This window comes from Octodon degus, unplaced genomic scaffold (genome assembly GCF_000260255.1).
Source record: "Octodon degus isolate 3935 unplaced genomic scaffold, OctDeg1.0 scaffold00322, whole genome shotgun sequence".
Taxonomy (NCBI): domain Eukaryota; kingdom Metazoa; phylum Chordata; class Mammalia; order Rodentia; family Octodontidae; genus Octodon; species Octodon degus.
In genome coordinates, this window is record NW_004524898.1 from 958,432 (window position 1) to 969,352 (window position 10,921).

General features: G+C 47.8%; 1 protein-coding gene across 2 annotated transcripts in view; it reads left to right on the forward strand.

Annotated features, from left to right (window-relative positions):
- The first annotated feature begins 7,305 nt into the window (after positions 1 to 7,305).
- The window catches only part of Znf8 (zinc finger protein 8), a 19,714-nt gene continuing 16,098 nt past the window's right edge, over positions 7,306 to 10,921 (forward strand). For both annotated transcript variants that reach the window (XM_023708017.1, XM_023708018.1), the window contains exon 1: positions 7,306 to 7,607. In XM_023708017.1, coding sequence (XP_023563785.1) covers positions 7,542 to 7,607 — 66 coding nt within the window. In that variant the 5' untranslated portion in view covers positions 7,306 to 7,541. The remainder of the gene's footprint in view (positions 7,608 to 10,921) is intronic.

The window sequence follows — 10,921 nt, forward strand, 5'->3', positions numbered from 1 at the left end:
TAATAGTGTTTGTAAATAGGGTATCATGTCCACAATTAACCACTAGCAAGAATGTATGCAATGTGTTAATTATTGGAACTGTTCTACCAATTTGGTTTGAAACTGTCTCATTACTATTGGTTTCTCGATAAAATTATGGGGGGAAGGCATCAAAAGATCCACACAGGGATCATTTTTAAGCCCTGCACATGTAACACATGTGAGAAAGCTTTCAGTTACTGCATAACTCTCCTTCAACACAAGAAAACTCATGGGCCGACTCCCTGTGACCAGTCAAGATAAGAAAACCCCAACAAGTCCTCTGCTAGACCTTGAGTGGCTGGGGTGAGGCCTCAAGCATGGATCTGATGACCGTGTGTGTCAGAGCTGCCTGCAGTGAGTGCTCAGCCCAGCCTCCCAAGCCATCTGGAAGACTGCAGGCTGTCATTTCCACACAGAACACACACAATTCATTGACACAGAAAGATGTGTTCACTGATGTGTTTAGGATATTTCCTTGGATGAGAAGCCTGTAGTCAGAGCTATTAAGCAGTCAGGATTGAAATGAATCTATGTCCTCCAGAATATCTTTTTAATGCAAAAAAACCAATATTAATCAGAAATCATCCATGTAACACATTGCTGGAAATGTTATTGGACTGTAAGATTTGTTTTTGTTGGTTTGGTTTGGTTTGGTTTGGTTTGTTGAGACGGGGTCTCACTATGTAGTTTAGGCTGGTCTTGAACTCACTGTGTAGCCCAGTTTGCCTTGAACTTGTGATGATCCTCCTGTCTCAGCCTCCCAAGTTCTAAGATTATAAGTGTACTGCCATATCTGACCAAAAGATATTTTTAACACAGATCCCTGAGCACTGAAGCTAAGAAAATACTATTGCATGATGAAATAAGCAGCCAGCTATCTTCAATGTTAACCAGAAATTAAAAAGAAAAATTGAGGGCTAGGGTATAACCCAATGATAGAACCTGTCTAGCAAACAGAAGGCCCTAAATTCAATTCTCAGCACTGTTCAAAGGAAAGAATGAAAGAATGAAGGGAGGGAGGGAGGGAGGGAGAGAGAGAATATGAATGAATGAAAGATAGAAAGATTGAAGAAAGTCTGAGGTGTAAATCTTCCAGAATGGCTTCTGGGGGATTTCGCTTTTTTGTTGTTTGTTTGGACTATTGTTTGTTTTTAAAACAGGGTCTCAGTATGTAGCTCAAGTTGCCTTTAATTCACTACATAGCCCAGGCTAGTGATCAACTCAGGAATCCTCCTGCCTCAGATTCCCAAGTGCTAAAATTACATGCATTTACAGTCTTGCCTGGCCAGAATGGTTTTAATTGTTATAACTAAAAGTGCATTGGATATTTCTGTCCATTATGTTCTAACATAAGTGTGTTGTTCAGTTAGGCCATCAGAACTGGGCACATAGCAATACAGAAAACACCAGGTGAGGTGAAAACCCAGGGCCTCAAACAATGTATACATAAAATATTCCCGGACCACCATGTCCGACCACACTGGGCTGAGGACACAGCTCACCCACAGAAAGTTTGCTTAGCCTTCCTGAGGCTAAGATCAACCCAAAATGCCTACTGAATGCAAGAAGTGTATGTTGAAAACCACAGAAAGGGTAGCAGAGGCCGTGACTGGGACCCTCAACAGGCGACAAGGCAGGAGCAGAGCTCCAGACACAAGGTGGAGCTGAAGCCGAAGGTTTTCGGACTACAGAAAGTGATAGGAAGTCTAGCTCATTACAGATCCATTCTGAAACTTGGATTCAGCCCTTCCTCCTTTCTTTTAGGACAGTGTTACGCTTTGTGACTAATCATGTGTAGTCAAGGGACAGCTTCTAGAGTTTGTGATTGATTCTTGATCCAATGCTGGGCTTTCAAGAGTGAGTGATACACCCTGGCCCTGGGATAGGCAATTTGCATTACAAGGTAAGGAGGGGAGAGAGGCTAGCTATCTGCTGGAGATGCTGCCACTCCTTTGTTCTCTTGCTCTTTGCCTCTGATATGGACAGCTGCTCTGTGCCATGTGCCACTCTGCCTTGGAACCAGCTGAGTATAAACCGAAACCTCTACTGTGAGTTAAATAAACCTTTTCTTCCTTCATTTCGGGTGGTGGGTATTGTACCAGCAACAAGAGAAGAGTAACTGAGACAGGGTTTCACTTTGAATTCGATTTTTGTTTTGTTTTGTTCTGGTGGTACTGGGAATTGAACTCAGGACCTTGCACTTGCCAGGCAAGTGCTTATTCCATTGAGCCATCTCCCTGGCCCTCAGACAGGGTTTCACTTTGTAGTTCAGGCTAGGCTTGAACTTACTATGTGGCCCAGACTGGCCTCAAACTTGCTGTGACCCTCCTGCCTCAGCCTCCTGAGTGCTAGAATTAAGGCATGGCCCACCATGGCCAGTCCTTTTTCCCTTTATTTTACTATCTGGCATTATCTGGCTCTAATTAACCAAAATGTAAAGCAGGGGAGGAGTTCTGTGCAGCAAACTGGTCTGTAGACAACAGAATATATGCTTTCAAGGGCAGTCCAGTTCTGGCATTCCAAGGGCTTTTTCCAATTTTTATTTTTTATTAGTATGTTTGCAGTGCATAATGATTGCTTTCCTTGTGCAATGTTGGTTCATGAGCATAACACATCTTTTTTTTCACATCCTCCTCCCTTTTCGCCCCTCCTCCCATCTATATCAATCATGCTGCTATAAACATGGGTATCAAGGGCTTTTATCCCAACAGCTGCATTTTTACCCCAAGCAGAGCATATCATGGAGCTAGCTTCACCCTCCCACAGGGCTGTCCTCTGCACTGCAGTGGCCTCCTTAGGCTAGACAGAGGCCAGGGGATAAAGACTTGAAGGAAGTCTCTACACAACAGAAAGAAACTAAAACAGGGGAAAAGAAAGAAAGAAAGAAAGAAAGAAAGAAAGAAAGAAAGAAAGAAAGAAAGAAAGAAAGAAAGAAAGAAGAAATTCACAGGAACCAAATATTTGAAATGTTTTAATATTCTAAGAATGATTCAAGAGGGCTGGAGATATAGCTCAGCTGCACAGTGTGTGCCTGGCAAGCACAGCTTGATTACCGGTACCAAAAAAAAAAAAAAAAATCAAGATAGGATGACAAAAGACTAAGATGCTACAGAAAAAATATTTATAACCATAAGAACAGACTCCAAAATGAAAAGACTTCCGATCATGCCAAATACCACCAAGGGTTAATAATATCCATATGGCCATATGACAGGAAAAGCCGCAGTCACCACAGTTAGAAAGAGATGTCAACTTGGAGTGGTTGCACATGCCATCATTCCCAACACTCTGGGAGGCGGAGGTAGAATGACAGCAAGTTTGGGCCCAGCTTCAGAAACTTAGCAGTTTAGGGAGCCCTTGTCTCAAAATGAAAAGGACTGGGAGTGAAGATCGCTGCAAAGTGTGGGGGGAGGGGAAGAGGGACTGAAGGTGGAGAAAGAGGAGAAAGAGGAAGGGAAGGAGAAGCAGCACAAGATACTGCTTCCGAAGAGAGGAACCTTTTTTAAAAAATGCATTGATTATTTAATTAGGTTGTTAGAAATTTAGAACACTAATTTATGAGGATAAATTCCATTTGTCAGAGCAAAAACAGATCGCAGGTAGCCCTGGAGCTGAGGAACAGCTGTGATTTTTGGTCAAACCTGAGTCCACCGCTTTCTGACCCACCTTGGGTGGCTCTGAAATCTGGTGTCTCTCTTTCTCACTGTCAAAGATCTCGCCCTCCTGCTGTCTGGGCTTCCGCAGCTGCTTCTTCTTGCAGTAAGCATCCGTGAAGTGTTTGGGGATTTTCACTTTGCTGATACACATTTTTGGAGATGTAGCAATGACAAATTTCTGGTGTGTTCTTCATAGAGGAACACAAGGCTAAGAGGCCTAGTCACAAGTAGCAAGCCACTGGCCAACTGCTTCAGGAAGCCCACTCTTTTGCTTCTGAGATGCCCAGTGAGGATGATCAAGATGGTGCCGGGAGTGATGCTAGCTCGAAATTTCCTCACATGCTGACTGAAGTGTTTCTTGCTATGTTGTACCACACTTACCTCGTACTGGGCATCCTGTTTGGGTGCCAAGTGTAGGGATCCATTGGTCTTACTACAAATGGTTCTACCTGGAGAGACATGGCAGCAGGATAAGATAGACAAGACAAAAGCTGGGCTAGATGGCCGCTAGTCCACTTGATGGGCAAGACTAATTCCACACACAACAAAACGATCCTTTATACTTTTGCAAAGTTTGTAACACATGACACAAGGATGCCTAGTGACTAATAGCTGGCCTGAACCAGACAGGATGTTTTTCTGAGGACTGAGGTAGCTTGTTTCCTTTAGCCACTGAGGCCCAGTCCCACCTACATACATTTGATCAATTTCTTAGCTTCCTGTGGCTCCCAACACTATACCTCAACAGCTTTCAGGGCACATCTTCAGTAGGGTAGTATCTCGGTATTTTTCAAAGCTCAATCACCCAGGTATCACCATTCTTGTCACCACTGACTGGTTTTGATATAGTAGCAAGAACCTTCTTTTTCTTCTCAATCTTTGATTTAGCAGCTGTGCACTTTCTCTTGTACAAAGACTTTCTGTAATACACAGCAGATCAGGAATATCTACCAATTCCTCTAACCAGGACAAGATTTCGGCTACAGTGGGGCTGTCCCTTCTTGGACTTTTTTGCCTTCACCTTACCCTTCTTACCAGTGCCACTGGCAGCAACCTTTTTGGCTTTGGGTTTCTTCTCTTTAGTGTCTGGCCTCTCCATTTTTTTCACCCATCTTGTTCGATGGGAAGCCTGGAGAGAGCAATCTTGAAACCATGAAAACAATATGTATTTTTTGAAAGAAATGTTTCTTCTCCTGAATCAAAAAAAATTATCAGAAACATCAAGGTAAACAAATTGTGTCAGAAAATGTACAAATTGATCCATGACAGTTGTCTAGTTTTGCAGTGAAAATTAGAAAGGTGGTCATTTGGCTCTGAGCCTAACCTTTCTCCCTGGGGGAGGCAAAGAGCTAATGGCATGGGGGTGAAAAGGATGGAGTGCAGTGATCCATGTGCATGACCTGTGCCCCTCAGCACTGGGCATCTGCATGGGTATCCAGCAAATAGGACCCCAATGCTGCCCTGGGGCTCAGTCTTCTGGCTCCATGCTGTGGACTCTGCCTGATACAGCTCTTTCCAGAGCTGCCACTTGAGCTCTGCAACTGTCTGCAACCACCGCTCTGCCCATGCAGAACACCATGTGAGACCCTCCTCGCAGCCTGGGCTCTCAGCCTAGTGGCCAGCTCCACGAGGAATGTCCAACAGGCTCAGCAGGACATGCGAGGTGCTTTAACACATAGCCTCAGGAGTAGCACAAAAGCACTTCTGCCACTTAAGCAGGCAAGGACACCCCAGTCAGAGGCACGAGGAAGGAAAACAAATCCCAACTCAGAGGCTGGCCTCATGGCACACATCTGTAATCCCAGCACTCTGGGAGGCTAAGGCAGAAGGATCACCATTTCAGGCCTTTCTGGACAACTTAGTGATTACGTGAGATGCAGTCTCAATATAAAAACTAAAAACAAGGATGAGAAGTGTGAAGGCTCTGGGCTCAATTCACAGTACAAAAAAAATTCCAACTCAATGGGAAGTGACAGGAAAACTCTGGCCATCTGTTTTCTGCCACGGAGTCTCAATAACTTGATCAGTTCAGATAAAATAGAGATGCAGGAATCTAGAGTTACCCTGCGATACAGAACAGAAGGTTGAGGCAGGAGGATCATGAGTTCAAACCCAGTTTGGGCATAAGTGAGACTGTCTCAGAATAAAAACTACAAGGGCTAGGCTGTAGTTTAGTGGAAATGATACAATCCTCATCTCAGAGTTTATAAGGGAAACAATTTAATACAAGATACATAATTTATAGGAGTATTTTATAATAGTCAGTCAAACAGTCAGAGGCAAAAGACTGCAGATCTGCCCACACACTAGAGATCAAATGAATCCAGCTGAGGGCCAGGATCCGACAGCAATGTCTGGCATTGGGTCCTGCTGAAAACCTAGAGTCCATGGCAATGTCCTCCACAAGTCTAACTTGAGGCCTAGGACTCACCACAATGTGTCATGCAAGGCTGTACCAAGGACCTGCAATAGGAATGACCAAAGGTCAGTGGCGTAAGCTAGAAAGTCTGCACCAGCAGGATGGAGGATCTGTACCAGCAGGCCGCAAGATCTGCGCTGGAGCCAGGAAGCAGCCCCCAAGGACCGCAGCTCCCCCAAAGTGTTGCACAGCCATCCTCAGTGACAGCAAGGACTCAACTCCATGAAAACAGCTGAGTTCATGTCAGGAAAACCAGCGTGACAAGTTTCTCCAGAAGAATCACCAGCCCACCCCCCACTCTCCAGTTCTCCTTTTTATTCTGTTGGCAACAGTCTTCAGGAGGGCCCTCCACACTGAGCACCCGCTGATCCAGTTCAGCTGGGTGGTAGAAGTTGTCCATTACTCTACCACACGACAGTACCACAAAGCGAGTAAGGAAAGGGGAAAACACCTCCTTAGGGACTAAAATGGGCTCCTCTTATTTTTGATGCTTGAAAGAAAAGCTATTATGCCAACTGATCACCATCTTTGCTGGTATGCCCCTCACTGAATGCACGAGTGACAATCTACCTCTAAATGGTCTCTCTGAAGTATCAAGCAAAGTGAAGACGGCCTCACTGCGGTGTGACTTTTGCCACTTGCACCCCGGAATTTAGTGAACTCGACTGATTATATTGGGGTTTAAAGCTAGGGTCTCAACACTTAACTACATCATTAGTCCTTTTTTATCTTTTCAGATAATGGCTCACTACACTGCCCAAGTGGGACTCCAGTTTGCGACCCTCTCGTCCGTCCTCTGGCACCACAGCCGTTCTGACCAGCTCTCGCCCGCCCATGCCTGGCCACTCCCACCACCACCAATCCCCACCTCCCCCACCCACACTCCCCCACTCCCACCCACCGCTCCAAGTCCTCGAATGTGGGTTTGATGCTGGGCAAAAGCAGCAGAGGTGCACGTAGCAGACGAAAAACTGGTGGGCTCGAAGGGAACCGGCCATCCCAGCGCAGTCTCCACCCGCCCGCAGCCCTGCAGGTGAAAATGAAGCGGGACACAGCCCGCGAAGACCGCTCCCACCACGAGGGTCCCGCCAGCCGCCCCTCCTCCTCAGCTGGCGGCCGCGGGAGGGGCCAGACCGCCGGATTGGTGGAAAGCCAGGAGATAAGATTTACCTCTGGCCAATGAACCAGATTAGCCGGTGGGTGGAAAGCCGGAGCACGAAATTCCCATTGGCCAAGAGGCCAAACGTCCCTTGAGGGGCGGCCCAGCGGGTAGGAGCTCCCATTGGTCCGCCGCGGCGCCGCACGGCCTTCTGGGAGTTGTAGGCGCAGCGGCCCGCGCAGCCGCCATTGTCCGGTGGGCCGCGGGGCGGACGGCTTCGTCGGCTGGGGGCACTATCGAGCCTGGGGGTCACCTCGGGCCCCGGGGCTTTCTGCGCGAGCACAGGATGGACCCCGAGAGCCACATGGCGGCCGTGGGGGTGGGCGCACGGCAGCCGGGGGCACGGCTCCAGGTAACAATAACCGTGACGGGGGCTAGGCCGGCCCACGTCCCCGGCGAGGCGCGGGAGCAGGCGCAGGCGCGCGGGGCGTCCTCTCCCCCGGGCTCCTTCCTGCGGGACCCCGCCGGCGCTGACCCCGACGGGCCTAGCCTCCGGGGCTGGGGCGGACCTCTCGCCCCGGGGCGCGGCCGGCCGGACGCGTGAGGGCGTGGCGCGCGGACGTGGCGTGGGCTGCGTGACGTGGGTGGGCGGGGCCGCGCCGGCCCTGCGCTCGGACCTGTGGCTGCAGCGGCGGGGCGTCGCCCCGGGAGAGCACTGCGCTTGGGACGAGCCAGCTGCCCCAGTGTAGCAGGAGCCACGAGCAACTTGTCCTCAAACTTGGCACCTGAAGTTGTGTTTTCTTTAGGTTTATTTATAGCGTTTACTTTTCAGATTTGGTACTCAGAGTGAAAATACTGACAGTTTACATTGTAACTTTTCATGTGTGTTGTACCCAAATTGCAGGAAATATAGTTCAGCAACACAGCGCCTGCCTGGCAAGCGCAAGGTTCTGAGTTGAGTCCCAGCACCAAAAAAAAAAAAAAAAATGTAATCACACAGTCGTTTGTTCTTGGCAAGGGATAAGTAGTAAGAAAGGCATGAGAAAAAGTGTATTAATTGTCTGTTGCTATTTAACAACCTTAAAAACATGGATTTAGGTACTGGCCCAGGCTCTTGAGGTTACGTCAAGATGTCAAGGTGAAGCCCATCTGAGTGTGGTGCTTACCTGACTGTGATCCCAACTAATTGGGACATTCAGACAGGAGATCCACGTGTTCAAAGCCAGCAAGAGCAACGTAGAATGACCCTGTCTGAAAATATAACAGAAAGAGTTGGAAAGGTATCTCAGTGTTAAGAGTGTTTTTTGCCTAGGGCCAGCCAGATAGCTCAGCGAACTAAAGCACCTGTTTAGGCAGAGTGCAGGGACCAGGTTCACCACATGTATTGACCACTACACAGCCCTTCCTGCAGGGTGCTCTGAGACAGCGATCGAGACTGGGCATGGTGGTGTGCACCTGTCATCCCAGGGCTTGGGAGACCGAAGACAGGCGAATCACTACAAGTCCAATCTGTGTAGTGAGACCCTGTAGACCCTGTACTAAATACTTTTTTTTTTTTTAATTCTTTTTTGAAAAAGAGTGTTTTCCTGGTGTGCACAAACTCCTGGGTTCAGCCCCCAGTATCAGCAAAAGCAAGTCACTCCAGTCATGGGTAGGGTAGAGGATCTACCTTCAAGACAGTTCACTCAGCCAGGTGTGGTGGCACGTGTCTCATGACACCAGCACTGTAAGAAGCTGAGACAGAAAGATCGCAAGTTTGAGCCTAGCCTGTGTCATTTTGCAGCTTAGTGACTTAGCAAGAGTTTAGTATGTAGCTCAGTTCAAAGCTTCTGGTTGACTTGATGAGATCTAGAGAATCCACCTTCAGGATGCTTTCCTTGAGGACTCAGTTCTTTCTTTGTGGACTTCTCTGTGGGACTGCTTGGAAACTTCACAACATGGCAGGCTCTGGCTTTCCACAGGATGGAGAATGGTGAGGTGGGAGGCCGAGCATGACTGGACTCTGAATTCACTGTCTTCTCCACAGTGACCTACATTACATCGGTCCACCCTGCCCACAGGAGCCAGCCACCACAAGAGCCAGGTCCAAAAGTATAGGGCTGTCAGTTCCAGTATCTTAATTTCTCACAGCGGCCATCACAAATCACTACAAACTTGATGGATGAAGACAACACACATTTAGCCTAAAAATTAAAACTCTGGCATGAGCCTCACTGTTCCTTGCCTCTAGCCAAGCTGTAGACCTGGCATTTCTGTCTTCTACAGTCAGATTTTTTGCATATCTCCTATAAGAATATTTGTGCTTGGCTTTTGTTTGTGTTTTGGTTTTTTGAGACAGGGTTTCACTGCATAGTTCATGCTAGCCTCGAACTCACTATATAGCCCTGGCTGATCTCAGACTTGCAGCTATCCTCCTACCTCAGCCTCCTGAGTGCAACAATTGCAGTTGTATGCTATCATGCCTGGCTATGGTTGATCATATGTATGGCCCAACTGGATAATTTCTCCATTTTAAAATCCTAATCACATTTGCAAAGTTCTTTTTTCTGTATACCAATATTTGTAGCTTCTGGGAACTGTGACCTAGATACTGTATTTGGGGGGGGGGTCTATTATTTAGCATAGCATAGGCAGGCTGAGAGTTCATCCTCTAGTCCGGTGATAGCAAGCCTATGGCACATGTGCTTCAACGAGCATGAAGACTCTTCTCTGTCAGCACTCGAGCCAGAGGACCCCAGCACCGCACAGCAGCCAAGCATCAATTAACAGTGCACACGGGGGCGGTGTTAGCACTTTGCAATAAACAAGTAGGTTTAGGGTTGCAGTTTGAGTACTCGGTTTCTTAAAGATTCTCCATCACTGCTTTGTTCTATCCAGAGGTGAAGAGATGTTAGAGAATAGGACTGACATGGGTTGGAGGTGAAGACAGAGCAAGAGGCACCCTTCGTGGGCCAGGGAGACGGTTCAGTGGAATAAGCGCTTCCCCGGCAAGTGCAAGGGCCTGAGTTCAATCCCCAGTTCCGCCAAAAAAAGAAAAAGAAAAGAGGCACTCTTTGGTAGCCGAGGGATGAGAGTAGGAGAAATAATGAACTGGAGTTGGGTGGCCTGGCCAGCAGAGAGGATTGGCATGGAGGACAGGCTTGAGCACATCCTGTCTCCTGGCCCCAGTGGTGCGTGACAGGAGGGCTGCAGGAAGAGACCCATTTGAGAGCAGGGTCAAGGCAGGAAGGACTTGTGTGATGCCACTGAGGGGTTGGTCTCATGGCCCCAAAAGACCAGTGTTCCCTGGCTTCTGGGCTGTCCCCTATGGCCAGTGGAGAGTGGGCAGTAATGGCAGACAGGAGTGTAGTGACATAAGCTAAAGATTGTCCCTAGAAAGCAAGGAACAAAGAACAGAACCTAAGAATAAAAGCCTGAGGAAATGTGTCACCCCGTGCTGGTTCCAGCAACCTGGGATGCAGGCAATGGCACATTCCTGGAGGCACCTCTCTGTTTGTTCTTTTAAATGTAAGGATTTCCCTAGCTCAGGACAACGTAGAGACTAATCTTAGGGCTGGGGAGATAGCTCAGTAGAATAATGCTTGGCTGACAAGTTCAAGCTCATGAGGTCAATCTCCAGTACTGCCAAAAAAAAAAAAAAAAAGAGACTAATCTCAGTGAGACCTCTGTAGCTATATTCATCAGGTCTTCTCGTCGTCTCTTTGGGCACCGATTTATACCCTACAA